This window comes from Neopsephotus bourkii, unplaced genomic scaffold, assembly GCF_033783945.1.
Source record: "Neopsephotus bourkii isolate Nb327-2 ecotype Australia unplaced genomic scaffold, CSIRO-AGI_Nbou_v1 NB_398, whole genome shotgun sequence".
Classification (NCBI taxonomy): domain Eukaryota; kingdom Metazoa; phylum Chordata; class Aves; order Psittaciformes; family Psittacidae; genus Neopsephotus; species Neopsephotus bourkii.
In genome coordinates, this window is record NW_026900902.1 from 2,248,649 (window position 1) to 2,263,105 (window position 14,457).

Genomic DNA, 14,457 nt, shown 5'->3' on the forward strand with positions numbered 1-14,457 from the left:
AGTCAGATGCCAGCCCCCCAAAACGGCCCACAGCCCTCCCTGACCCGGGACTCCCCTCTGCGGATTTCACAGGGAAAACCAGAAAATAATATGCTGCCCTCGGGGGCTCTTATTCCCTTCTCCTCCTCTTCCTTACCTTTAAAATAGCAGTTAAAAAACAGGTCTGTCCCGGGACTTTGTCAATCCCTGAACCTGAGGAAAATGAAGGTGGGAGAAGAGGTTTGGGGCAATGTGATGGTTGAAATGTGGTAAAAAAGAAAAGTTTTCTTTCTTCTTTTTTTTTTAATTTTAATTCTTCCCCCCCACCCCCCCACCCCCCCCAATTTGAAATCAGGAATTACTGCCTGAGGAGCAGGTACTCCATTTTACTGGCTCGTAAAAGAAAAAAAAAGAAAAAAGAAAGAAAAAAGTTTTCAAAGTCTAATTTCCACCAGATACATTTATTTTCCGTTGAAAGCAGAATTAAAACAATACGTGCGAGTAGGTACCCATTAAACCTGAGCCACCTTTGGCTGTTAATCACGGGAGAAAAGGATTAGGAAAGTCAGCAAAGGAGCAGTGCGTTTTGAGCGTCAAACCCCAGATTTCAGGAAGAGTCAGTTCGGGGGCGGACTGAAGCAGCCCAAGAAACAAGGAAGGACCCTTAATAAGAGTTAAAATTCAGTGTCGGGTTACTTCTCGATATTGCAGGGAACATGCCGTTCCTGGGAGGGATTTGTGGTTGTGAAATGCATCCCTTTGCTAAAATACCGTTTGATGCTTGTGTCGGAGAGGAAACCAAAACAATCTTTTCCTTTCAAGCCCCGATTTCAAAACAAAACCAAAAGAAAAAGAAACGGAAAAAAAGGCTCCACAAACCCCAACAGCAACAAAAAATCCCTCTACATTTCAAACTGCAGCTTTGAACAGCTTTCCTAGCGGTATTTGCTTCCAACCTCACATGCGGAGTGTCCCTGTGTTCCCGAGTTCTCCCTGCCCTCCCTTCCCCTGTTTCTGCTGCTTGGATGGTAGGTTCAGAAGCAAATGATCTGCTAAATAATTGCTAGAATTTTGGAGAGAGGAAAAGAGGAAAAAAAAAAAAAAAAAGGGAGAGAGGGCATTAAAAAAAAAAAAAAGAAGGGAAAAAAAATAAAGAAAAAGACGAGAAAATTCGCACCAGCATTCAGGTGCTAACCTACTTATTTGAAAGTAATTTCTTTTCCATTTTGCCCGTTTTCCGCCTTTAAAACAGAACGGTGAAAGAAAGAATAAGTGCTTTAGCATTTCAGTGTTGTGCTCTGGTAATTACTTTTTTCACTTTTCCCCTAAGTTCCACGGTGAAAACCTCACAGGGGGGTCTTTGCTGTGGCAGGGCTACAGTTCCCAATCCCGAGCGCAAGATCTGCAATTACAAACCCATTCGGTGCCCTTCCCTATCATTAATATGCACAAAATCCTGCTGCTAATCTTATAATCTGTTTTGTTTCATCAATTGCTTGCCCAGCACCAGGCGGGAAAGGAAAAGAAGGAAAGAAACAGAAAGAAAGAGGTGAAGAATAAAGCCGGAAAAAAAAAAAAAAGAGAAAAAAAAGAAAAAAAGAAAAAAGAAAGCTTCCTAAAGTAAACGAAAAAAACCCAAATAAATTGGATTTTAATTTTTATAAAGCAGAAATCTTTACACGGAAGCAGGATTTTCCGCTGGGGGAAGGGGTGTCAGGGAAATTTAGGGAGAAATCCGAATACATCCAACATTTTCTTTGCATATTCGATTTCCCCGCGGCCGGCTCACAAAGTTCCCCGCGCAGATCCGCAGGCTGCGGAGGTTGCGCGTCAGCACCTCGGGAGAGCTCATTCATGTCACTGCTGCTTCTCGGATGGTTTAAGGAGGGAGCGGAGGAGCCGGGCGGGGTTCGGGCTCCTCCGCCGCCTCCCGCGCTGCCCTACGCGGCCGCGCAGCTCCCGCGCGCTTCTCACGCGTGGGCATCCAGACTCCAGTGCGGCAATGAAGACGTTCATTTTACTGAAATCCTCTCCTTTTTCCCCCCCATCCCCCGGGGGCTGTATTAAGGGAATAAACCAATCTACGCCACACGGGTTCCTATTGAGATTAATGACAAAATTATGCAAAAAAAGCAAAATAGATTAAAAAAAAAACACCCAGCCCCAAAATCTCATATATCTTCTTCTCCGTGCCCTGCGCCAGGCCTCGCCTCCGCCTTGCCTTGCACCTGATGATTTATTAACGCAATCTGTGGGGATGAGTACACATGTGCCCCACTCCGGCTTGTCCCAGCTCATCTTCTAAAGTAATTGTTTCTCATTAGTTCTGATAATGTTTTAATAGCGTTACCCATAATTTACTCAGCCAAGAATTAATAATGGAGGGTGCACGGGGAGGGGTGTGGGGGGGAAGGGGCAATAGAACCAGGTAGTCTTTAATTAATCAGATTATCCTGGAGGTCCCCGCGCTGGAAGGGATCACCCGGCGCGCCGCCCTCGGACAGGACCCTTATTGGGGAGGGGGGGGAGTCGGGGTTTTGGGGTGTGTCGGTCAGCGCTGTTCACCCCCAAAACCCCGCGGAGGGTCCATGGGGTGCTGGAGGGGGGGTGTCTGCAGCTGCTCCATCGGTACCATCCTCTCTGGGCGGCCCCGGGAGGACTCCCCTCTTCACCCCGGGGCTTCCCCTCCACCTTCCCCCGGGATCCCTCTCCTTGGTGATTCCTGGTCGGTGGTTTGGGCGCTCCTCCCCACCCCCCCACCTCTTCTTCCCTTTCTCCTTCTTTCTTCTCTTCTTAATTAAACCCAAAATAACCCAAAAATGTTTTAAAGTGCTGCTCAGAGATGGAGGGGAAACACGCTAAGCGAGCAGATGGGAGGAATGAGCCACTGTGACTCCCTACATAAAATGGCCATGGAGGCGGTGAAAAATGAAACTAAAAAACAACTGTTTTCTATTTACAAATTTAAATAAACAGAACAGCCTTCCCCGCGGTGTTTGTCTAAGTGCAGCAGCGTTGCTGCTGTGTAGGTCATGAAAAGGTTGGTGCATAGTTTAAAACTTCCCATTCTGTTAATTTCTTAAAGAACAGTCGTTCATGGTCTGAGCACAAAAGCTCATGATTTAATGAGGAACAGAAACAAAATCTCTGATTGTTGGTGTTTCAAACTTCATTGGAGTCCTCTGGCAACCACAAGTTGATCCTCTGCAGCTTCAATACCCTTTAGCCCTCCATATAAGAGTACATGCTGAATAGAGGACAATGCCTGGTTGTTATGTTTATTTACCCTTACTACAAGCTGGGTTAACCTCTTCAAAACAGCTTTACTAAGCCCGTTAACCACACGGCCCACATGATCTGTAGCCGTATCCCTAATGTGATGTAAATCTGACTCGAGACCATATGCACAAGTTCTGCTGCATTGTGTCTCCGAAAACTACAAGTTTATTGCTGTCCAGCCCTTCCCAGGCTGGATGCTTCCAGGAGGAAACGCTCTGAATAGCAACCACTTAAAAAAAGGGAAGAAAGTCAAGAGTCCTGCGTTGTCAGAGCAGTATTTTTAATGGCTGTTGAACATTTACAGAAGGGGGGGAGGAGAGCGAAGGGAAGGGATGCGAAGCCTGCACAGGGTAATGATTTTCATCTCGATTATTTCAACTGGTCCGTAATTATTCAAGGCTTTGCCCTTTCTGCCAGGAGTTCTGTGCTGGAGCGGGAAGAATTGTAGATACAAATAGAAGTGATTGACTCGGTTTTCATCCACTTTTTTTTAACAGAGCTCATAGCTTATGTTTTGCCTTTCTCCTTCAGTGAAGTCATTGTCCCATATTCATAGTAATTATCATGATGTCATACAGTTGATGATGTAACTTCGTTGTAGGTTATGAGTAGTACATGGGCTGTGCAGAAGTGAGCAGTGGGAACAGTTTTAGCAATTAGCAGTTCTGGCAAGCAGGCTATGACAGATCTGCAAAATGGAAATGGATTTCGGCTTAAGCTTGACATCTTAAATTTTTTTTACCTCCCCCCAGTATTATATTCATCTTTTAAAACAGCTACTGGGGCCCCATGGCGAGAGCTTCATTTACCAGCTCATTTTTTCTTGATGGCTGTGGCAAGCGTAACAATGTTCTGTGCCTGCTTCAGTAATGGCATGTCGATCATGCTTCCTTGGAAAGTAAATGCTCCCTGGAAAAGAGAGAATGCAAACTTCCTGAGAGGACCTCTAGAAATTGTAGGTGGCTCATCTTTTTCTTTAAAAACACATCCGCTCGCCAAGACACATCAGCTCCCTCAGAAATCCTGAACAAGTTTTACACGACAAACTAACCGAGATGGGCCAACTGCATTTAAAGAAATGCGGTGGGTGCTGACTGCTCCACGGAAGAGGAAAAAGAGGGAGAAAAGAGAAGCCCAGTGTGCAGCCTGCTTGTTTTGACCTCTCTAGCTGGCACACATCAAGAGGCAGCGAGGCCGTGCATGCCAGCTGAGAGTCTGGCAGACGTTGCGCCGGGGACTTAGCTCTGCTCCCCACATCTAGCATTATCACCTTACAGTGCTAGGGCTGTGCTTCTGAGAGGTGGAAGGAAGATTTCCTGACTTGGGGATGGGCTGAGTCTCCATCAGGTCTCCAGTGCTAAAGACAAGCTTGGCCTGTGCTTAGAGACAGTGGCTGGGATGAAAGATGGAAAAAACTAAGTGGCTGGTATGATAATATTGCCCAAATCAGCTCTGGAGCCAAGGTAAAGCACACCTGAGCACTGCATATAGGGTATCTCCTCAAGCTGATGCTAAACTAGCTAGTGTGGCTTTGTGGTGGCTATCTGAGAGTCGTGGCAGGTTTCAGAAATCACTTGGTATTTCTGGGGATTTTGTGTTAGTACCATGGTGACAAGCCCAAAATAATTAACTATGAATCACAGTTAAATCTTAAACAGAAGACATGTTCTAAAAAGGGCTGAACCTGACTCGTTCCTTTGGATGCTTTAATCCACACGTATGTTGCTCAGGTAGGATTCTGAAGATTAAAACCGTGCATCAAGACATGCCAAAGTTCAGTAGGCAAAAAAAAACCAAAACCCAACATCTTATTTGTAATTCTGACAGTACTGGACAAAATCCCCATACACAAATATGCAATCCTTTCTCTGAAGAATTCAGAATTGAAAGCCTGGCCCCAGCGTTGGGGAGGGTGTCTCTGTGAAGCACTGTGCACCCTTTTAATGTCCTGCTGCAATTGATACAGGATCACAGGCTGGCCTTAGATTTGACAGTGAGCAAGGCCAACCAAGAACAGGGTAAGAGCGATAGTGGTGTGTGTGATCGTGTGTGCGATTGTGCGTGCATAGTGAGAGAAATGCAGAGGAGAACAAGACGTTTCTTGTTTACTGGTTTTCATTTAAGGCTCAATAATCACTAGAGGATTCCAGTGAGTAAAGTGAAAATATAACCCAAATGTACAAAAATGTTTAGGAAATGTGTTGCTCCAGTGACATATCTCGCTTGACTGAAGCAGTATTAATTAAATACTAAATCACATTCTAGAATGGTTAAGACAAAAATCCACCTTGAACAGTAATCTAGCACAAATCAATACTGTTGCGTGTAAGAACATGATGTGTTAAAGCCATTAAAAACCTAATAGTTAAAACTATCATTTTATTCAAAGTAGAATTTCCTACTATAGCTCACACTATTTTAGGTGGGTTTGGGAATAATGGACTGGCAGATATTTAAGGGTAGATGCTTCAGCACAAATTTCTTGTTTACAGAGCAACCAATCAACCCTACATTATTACCCAACAACATTAATACGACTATTGCTATTACTATTCATAATAATACACCAGTTTTTATCTTAGCTACATCTCATCCATTTTCACTTATACTTTTAAACCTTTAAAGAAAATGTAGCCACAAACAATGCAATTCATTAGCTATTGTGAAAATAAATTCGTAAATAAGTAAACATTTTACGACATGGGACTTCTTCAGACTAATCCAGGTCTATGCAGTGATCTCAAACAGCAAGATACATTTTTTTCACTGTAAGAAAAGCATGGTTTAATTGTGCCTATTTTTCTATAGGCATTCAGTCAAATAACAGCTATTGCTTAAAAGAGAAATTTGCACGTGGGATGACAGTGACAGCAGAGATATGTTAGGGTCTGGAATTATCCTTCCTAGGTCTGTGAAATGGCTGATTTAGGAGCACAGCTATCCTAAGTACCTGCAATAGTTTGCAGAAAGAGCTGGGTGCTGAGCAGTGGCAATTCTCATTGCTGTGGTCTGAATCATGATCGGGAGGGTCTTATCCCTCCTACTGACTGTATACGGGATGCTCTAAAGTCAGGTACCTCTGCAGGTGCCTAAATTGGAGCATGATGAATCTGGGTCAGAATGTCTTTTTAGAAAGCAGGAGTTAATTAAGTAGCATGCCTGTCCTCTCTTCATTAAAATAACATGTTCAGAAAGGAAACCGGGATAATAGTACTATGTGTTAGTGTGTGTGTGGACACACGAGCACTGAACCTCTTGAGATCTGTCATATGTTCTCTTCTTGTCAGCATGCAGCTGTAGTTTGGGTTGCTAGGAATTTGAATTCTTGAAGGAAAAAATGCTTTTTTGTTTCCCAACACCAAAGGGTAACACGAAGAAGTTGGCTTCTCTTCCTGTTCACTCTGAGGCTTATTTTCTCCCTGCTAATTTGTAGTGTTGAGCTGAAGTCCAGAAAAAGAAATGGATTTTAATGCCATTGAATATACTTTATTCACTGCCTCTCTTTCCACCCACAGGTTCCAACAGATAGGAAATACCAGTAATTACAGCTTTGTCCCCATGCTCTTTTTTTTTTAATTCTGCTAGATGAAATTTGCCTTTAACAGTCTTTTGATTTTTTCTTACATGAATATAAAGAAAACAGGACTTTCTATAAACACCATTTGCTTTGATAGCATTAATCTGGGGATTAATTTAGTCATAGACCTAAATTTTCTTTTTGGCTAATTTTCTTAATAATCTCATGCTTCCAGCCTGTACTTAGACTTCCAGTAGTTCAGCTGTGGGACCAGGGCTCTGTTCCTAAGGATGATTGCAGTGTGAATGGGAGCAATGGCAGGTGTGTGGTGTGAGGCTGGGGTTTGCATCCATTGTTTTTGGTGGCTGTGGTTCTCACTTGCCATGGAACCATATAAATCATTCAGAGGGAGCCTTTTCTGAAACCTGTAAAAGGACCCCAGCTCCAGGCGAGTCAAATGAGTCAGACCTGCCCTGGGAAGAGACAGACCTTCCAGGTAAAGGCTGATGGAGTTGCTGGGGGAAGCAGCATCCAGAAGGTAGAACCGCAGCTGATGAGGGCAGCTTTTGGGAGATGATGCATGGGTGCAGTAACCTAGCTGGGATGAGAAGTGAGGGAATGGAGGACAACTGTGGCACTTACAGAACAGAGTGGCTTGTATTTGCACAACCTTTGGCTTCCCTCAGCCTGATTGCTGTATGCCGCTGTCAGGGAGCCATCAAGGAGGAAAGTGAACAGGCAGCATTTCCCATTTGGGTCATCATGCAGACTAGCTAAGAGTCCTTCCCGGTTGACTGACAATTGAGGAAAGACTCAAAGGTGTTTTCTTCTGGAAAGCTCTGTGAGAGCAGAGCAACAAGAGGAAACAGACAGACCCATCCAGCTTCTCTTCTCTCTGCCCGGTTATTGCAGCTGCCCACAAAGCTCACCAAGTAATTATTTCCCCATCTCCATCTCTTGTATCAGACCACCTTCTCTAGGCTGAATGGTGGAGGACCAGTACCGTGCAATTTGATGCATCCCCCAGGAACCACGTAGTACGTGAACCCGACAAATCCACAATGACATTTAATGTTCTGTTAAAAGAGTAGTAACATTTTAAAAAACATAACAGCTATTTATGCAAGATGCAGGCCATGCTGGGTGAAGTCTTAACAGCTCTACTTTGAATTTCAATATATCCTAAAGTGCTTTGAGAATGGAACAGAGAAGGCTTTTGGCAAATACAGGAAACAGCTGGAAGGGAATTAAAATTATAGAAAACTGCTAGGGTTTTTTGTGTGTTTTGGGGTTCTTTTTTTTTAATTTTATTTTATTTTTTTCCATAAGGGAATGGTAAAAAATTATAGCAATGGAAAAAAAGAAAATTGAGCATGGTCAGCCCTGAGTGATAGACAGATCTAGACTACAGACAGGAGATGAAATGGAGTTGTGCAGTAAGAATAACTAATGCAGTGATTTTCCAGGTAGCTGTGGAGAGACCAAAGAGGTACAGAACTAAACTTTGTAACACATCAGTTTGGCAGAGCTTATGCTTGTACCTTATGAACCTCCTTTTGGCTAAAAGCAGACACTACCGAAACCAACGCAGATTTAGCCAAGTTCAACATGTAAATGAGGGCTCTTCTTTGACAACTTAGAACATATCTCTGGCCATGTGTTGCCATAGATCTTGAACATGCCTCTTGTCATCTCTATATAGTATCCTTAAAGATTTCCTTTACCTATAAGAAATGACATGTATCAAGTTGCAGAAAGAGTTTTAAGTTTTGGTCTGTTATTTGCCATGGCCAAAACATGAACATGTTAATGCAGTCTTCCCAGGAACATGAAGACCTCCTCTTTTTGTGCGTGTCTATGCGTGGCAGCATCCAGGAACATTTGATCTGTGAAACTTTTGGGAGTAGTTAAGAACTTGGTAAATCTATTTGATCGTCTCATAAACAGAGTGTATACACACACACACACACACACATATATATATATTTTTTTTCCCTGGCAAACATTATTTTACCTTTCTAGAAGTTAAATGGATGGGATTCAGTGTCCATGATTTCTGTGTCATCTGGGGATCAGTATGTTCTGGTGGAACCAGGAAAGGGGAAGAAATGATAGAGACAATTCTCTTGCTAGTGTTTCTCATGTGTGGTAAAATTGTATTTAACTACAACAGGGGATGGACGGGATCACAGGTGAGGTACCCTTTATGTTTTTACAGAAGACCAGGGAAAAGTAAAGTTTCACACTTCTTCATCTGTCCTGAAACCCTTTTATATAATATACAATGTTATGTGGGGTTTTACTCCCATTATCTTTTGTCTCCTTATGTGCCACTGGGTTAAGAAGAGAAACAAGCTATCATGATACAGAATGTTTAGGCACCTCGTAGTTATGTGACACAATTCTCCCTGAGCTGTGGATTAAAGCACATGAGTTAATTAAAGTAAAATAATAATTGTTCTGGGACATGTGGGACAGTGATCAGATGAGCTAGTCCCCTTGGGCTGACAAGATGGAAGAATTAGACGTATTTTTGCATCTGGGAATGCTTGTGGCTTTTTCCTCAACATTTGCTCCATCTGTGGTTATCTGTGCCTCTATCTGCATCCATACTAATGACTGCAATGAACTCTTACTCAGGGTTACTGAAGACCCTCAGTTCTTAGACCACTGAAAACTATTAAGCACCTGCACTGGTACTGAATGTGAGGATTTGCTCTCCTAAGGTGTAGCTGTAGCAAGTATATGCATTTTGAAGTACCAGTTAAGTCCTGTAAATTCCAAAAAGCCTACCTGCTTCCTGTTTGATGGCAGATGGGATTCCAAACATGAGCACTGTTTGTGAGAACTCTGTGCTCTGTTTTGGGAACCAATGCTGTCGTTATTAATTACCTCAATCATTGGCAAGCCCTTGTTAATAAACCTTTGATTTGATGCCCTATGATGTTCTATGAGATCTCATCATACACGTAGTCAACAACTTTTAACTCCCATATGACAGTGGCCAGGATTTTCATAAAAATATATTTATAAAGATTACATTAAGCCTATGGCTTGGCTACAGTAGAAAGAAAAACATAAATTGTCTTGCATTGGATGAAAGAAGGCAGCCAATAGCGCTATCTTCATTTCTTGTGTGTGCCAACGGATAGGCTGTCCTGGGCCACTGTGTAGAGACACCCAAATTTTTCAAAAGCAGTTTACTTTGGAAATCTAGTCAGGAAATTCAGATGGCAGGCTTGGAGGTGCAAGGTGAGTAGGTGAGGCTTTGGCATGGGGTACCTGGGCCAGTGAGAGAAAAGGAAAAGCAAGCTAAGGTCATGTGCCCTGAAATTGCAATAAGGACAAGAAAACACCTATTACTGAATTTTGAACAAAGTATAGGCCTAAAATAAGGGTTATCTAATGCTTATGGAACTGCAAAAAAAGTATCTCTGCCACTAGTTAGCTGACTGTTGCTCAGAAGACAAGCACACTCATGAGTGAAGACAGGTCCTTAGATGGCACTCTGTTGTCACAGGGTTAGACATACTGCCCTGCTGATGAAGATCTGGTTTTCTTCAGTTACTTCTCTAAAGAGTTTAGCCAGCAATATTTTCATTTGCAAACCAAATCCCTGCAATGGGTGTGTGGCAGTCTGGTTGTCTCCTTGTCCTACTTCTGCGGGAATGTGCATCTAGGACCTAGGGGAAATGGTCATGGAGGCACCAGTGAGGCAGCCACCCTTCTCTCCTCCACCTCCTTCATCATTAGGAGATGTCACGAATGAAACAGAGCTCCCACACTGCTCTGATAACGCAGGCCAGAGGCTGTGTGTGAATACGGCCATTGTCTAAATAAATAATTATGTAAGAAACTCCCTTCCAAGCCCTGTGACCTGTACCAGCATCCACAGGCAGATGCCAGGCTAAAAGGACACGAGCAAAATGGCTGATGCCAGCTATCGAATGCAAACTTTGTTTACCTTCCAAAGGGGAAATGCAGAACCCATATAGACAAGCATCTTCAAGTTCAAGGGTGCAAGAAATCTTTGATGCAGAGTTGTCCGAGAAACATTAATTCTTTCTAATGGTAATTCAGTGGCTCACCTACTTCTAAACCCCAAAGGTCTAGTTATGACTTTTTGGAGACCACAAAAATATGTTGAATAAACCCACTAAAATCTGCTTACGTATGAGAATATTATCTCTAATCCTGCACAACATTAACTGTTACAAGCAAATAAGAGTGTTGTGTTCTGGAAGAAGGGCAGATTTGCTCTTCTGAGGAGGGAAGGAAGCAGGTGGATAGCAAAGGGGCCCTGTAAAAAGCATGGCATTCAGGAAGATAATTCCCCTTGGATTAATGAAAACACACATTGTTTAAGAGACCCCCTGCAGAGGAAATTTGGAAATCTTTGCCTTGGGGCTTAAAAGGAACACTTGGATTTGCTTACAGGTAATGAACAAAAGAGGAGAGAGTCCTGGTCACAGCAAATGGTGTTGGGTCTGTGCCGGGGGCGGAGGGAGGAGTGATTATCCTGACTACAAAGGAATGACTTTCTCTTGAAACAGAAGGTTGAAGCCATATTTTTGGGGAAGTCAAGAGTAGGAAATAAGCTGGCAGCTGTGATGGTGCTGAATGCAGGTTTAATTAATTTTTTTCTTCTGCAATTTGTAGCCAAAGTGCTGTCATAAAGAGCTGGGTCATGATTCCACCTTTTAGTGATGAACTTCCAAAGGTTAGTGAGCTGCTAGGAGATGTTCAATGATATCTGGGTTAACTGAGCACATTTTTCAGGCTATGACAAGATAATGTCTCACTATCTTCTCTGCTGAGGCCTGTCCCACCTCCAGATCAGATTGACACACAGCTGTGGCCTTCTTTTACATTCTGCAGTATGTAGGAAATGCCCAAATAACTAATGCAGTCACATATGAGAGACTAAAGACCTCACAGAGAACAAGTTACGTGAACAGAGCTTTCTGGGTTACATATTTCTGTACCTTCTCCTTTGGACCTTTTGACAATCGCCACTCTTCTGTAGCAACATTATGGGAGGAAAGACAGTTATATACAAAATCTTTGGGGAAAATAAATTATCCCTGAAAAGGTTTTTCAAGAAATGTATTTTTGCTAAGAGGAGATGCTTTTGTAGGTCTCTGTGATCTGTTGAAAGAAGGGATCCATGGGAGGGAAGTTTCTGAAGCCATTTTGTTGATATGAAGTAAACATTAAGTATCACTACCTTTTGTTTCTTTTTATCACTGTAAACTTCCACCAGAGAAGAAAAAGTTAGTAAGTGCAGAGGATAAATCAGTTTGTAATGCCAGACGCAGGCCTGTTTCTATGAGACAGGCTTCTACCTCTAGGAGCGGACGGAAGGACACAAAAGGTCGAGAACAAAAGAGCAACAACCTCATGAAAGAGATTAATTTTTACCTCAAATAACTCCCTAGCAGCAGTACAAGAACTCTGACAGAAAAAACACTTTCTAAAGCTCAACAGGTAGGAAGGACTTTGTGATCCCTCAAGTCCACAGTGGGGCAGGAAAGATGAAGAACAAGGACCTACAAGGTCCTTTATTTCTCCTCCACCTGACATTATCATCCACAGACCATGGGTAAGGGTCCTGCCCCGCTGTGTGAGCCAAAACCACTGTTTTTCCTTTTTACAGTCCCCCAAGCTGCCTGAACCACTAGGCACAGCCATTCTGGCAGGGATACATCCAGGGATCCTGCATGGTCCAGCTTCAGAAACTCCTTCAGGACACTAAAGTCTCTACCAGCTCTCACTGAGCAAACAACCTGTATAAGAGCCCTGAATGAAAGGCAGACATGACGGGTTTTTTACTGCTGTCTTTGCATCTTCTTTAGTTTCCTTCTCACTGTAGTTGTTGCCTTCCTGTGTGCTCCTTTAGAATAGGAAAGCATTAAATTAAAGAAACAGGAGAAAGTCCTAGAAATCAGGAATATTCTTCATTGGTTTCCATCCCCCACCTTATAACGTATCGGGAGCGGAAGAATCCTAGAGAGCACACTTGCTGCTGCCAAGCAAATCTTTATTTTAAAGCACAAAAGCAGCTTCCTGGACAAACATCTTATCCAACCATGCATTTTTTCCCCCCCTAGTGAGCATCATGGTTATTATATGGAAAAATGAAAAGTAACTAATATTAAGATTTCAGTATCCTCAGATGCCCTTAATTAAGTCATTTAGAATTAACTTGAGGCTTATAGTCATGGAAGTAATTTGTTAAATATAGACTAGAAAATTTCATCTGGAAGTAAATGACTACAGGATACACAAAAGGCATTTGACACTGTAAAATACAACAGAGGAGAGAAAAGTAATAACAGCGAAACTTGTTCTGTCAACAAGGATGGAATTGCCAGTATTTTTGTATTGTATATTTTTTCTAATTTCAGATTCATTTTCTGAATAGGATTGAACAGCCATTTTTTACTGCGATTCTCTATTTCAGCTGACAGAGCTCTTGCAGAGAGCTTCTCCCTGTCCCTGAAAAAGCCAGCCAGCACAGACAGGAGTGAAGAGGCAGCAAGACCGCTGCTACTTAAATTAACTGAAACAGTATTTTGGGTGTACAGGCTTCTGAATTCCCTCAGTAAGCCTTAAAAAGAGCCATCTGGTCAGAACATTACATCTCTGTTTAGATCCTTCTTTGGAAATTGAAACGAGGCTCTTGAGTGCTTGTTAATGCTTTTTAAAGGAGGATTTGGAAGGTGAGTAGCTGCCTTGATGGGTTGCTTCGTGTGGAGCAGGTTTTGGCAGGACAGCGGGCAGGTGTCTGCAGCAATGGGTCTCCTCACCCCATGCTTGCAAAAAAGCATTGACTGCATTGGGAGCATGCTGGTGTGGCATGGCCCTTCCAAAAACAACAGCATTTACTCTCTCTTAGCCAATGCCTGCATGCACCTCTGTGAACTGACAAGGATAAGGGGGTTGTGCCTTGCTGAGGAGAAACCCAGAGAGGTGCCAACCCATACCCTCTGCAGGGCTCATATCCCCTGGGTCAGGAGCTGCCTCCTCCAGAAGCTACTTCCAGGTGGAAAGGCTATGGAGGGGCACAGCATCCATCTTTCTGCTCCCAGCTCGTGGAGAAGCTTCTCCTAGTGGGAAATGTCAAAGCGCCTTCCAAGTCCTTCTCCCCCTGAGTTTTGGACACAGGTCTTTAATGAGTGGAGGAAAACAGATTAAGAGCCACCAAAAGCCTGCTGGGGAGTGGAAGGGGGGACTTGGCAAGAAAATGTTTTGTATGAGTTTCTGCCCTGCTTAGGAGCTTTTGCAGCCCCGCATAGTGAAATCTGTCTCCTTCTCTCCCCACCTGGCATAACTCCCTCAGGACTGATTGCACCAGCATAGGAACCAGTATAGCGCAAGCAATTAGCTATTACAGCCCCTTATGCTCTGTTGTAAAGGTTTGAAATTTGCCCCAGATGGATCTTTCTAACAGAAAAGCCAACTGTGACACAAACCACATTTCTAAAATATAATATTTTTCAAATACTAAAATTCTACAGAGAAACTTTAAAGTACCAATATGAGCTCCTTTGATCTCCATTTATTCATCAGTTTTCACATTAAAATTTCGCTTGGGCAGTTTTAAAAAAGATAAATAATATAACATGGCCCACATGTTATGTTGTTTATATCTCACCAGCCCTTTCCATCCTTGCAGAGAG

General features: G+C 43.0%; 1 protein-coding gene across 6 annotated transcripts in view; it reads right to left on the minus strand.

Annotated features, from left to right (window-relative positions):
• Nucleotides 1-3,521: 3,521 nt before the first annotated feature.
• The window catches only part of CLYBL (citramalyl-CoA lyase), a 170,410-nt gene continuing 159,474 nt past the window's right edge, over nt 3,522-14,457 (minus strand). For 4 of the 6 annotated variants that reach the window (XM_061349302.1, XM_061349301.1, XM_061349298.1 and 1 more), the window contains one exon: nt 3,522-4,167. In XM_061349302.1, the coding sequence (XP_061205286.1) occupies nt 4,072-4,167 (96 nt within the window). In that variant the 3' untranslated portion in view covers nt 3,522-4,071. The remainder of the gene's footprint in view (nt 4,168-14,457) is intronic. The other 2 variants (XR_009724879.1, XM_061349299.1) reach the window with 1 other exon arrangement.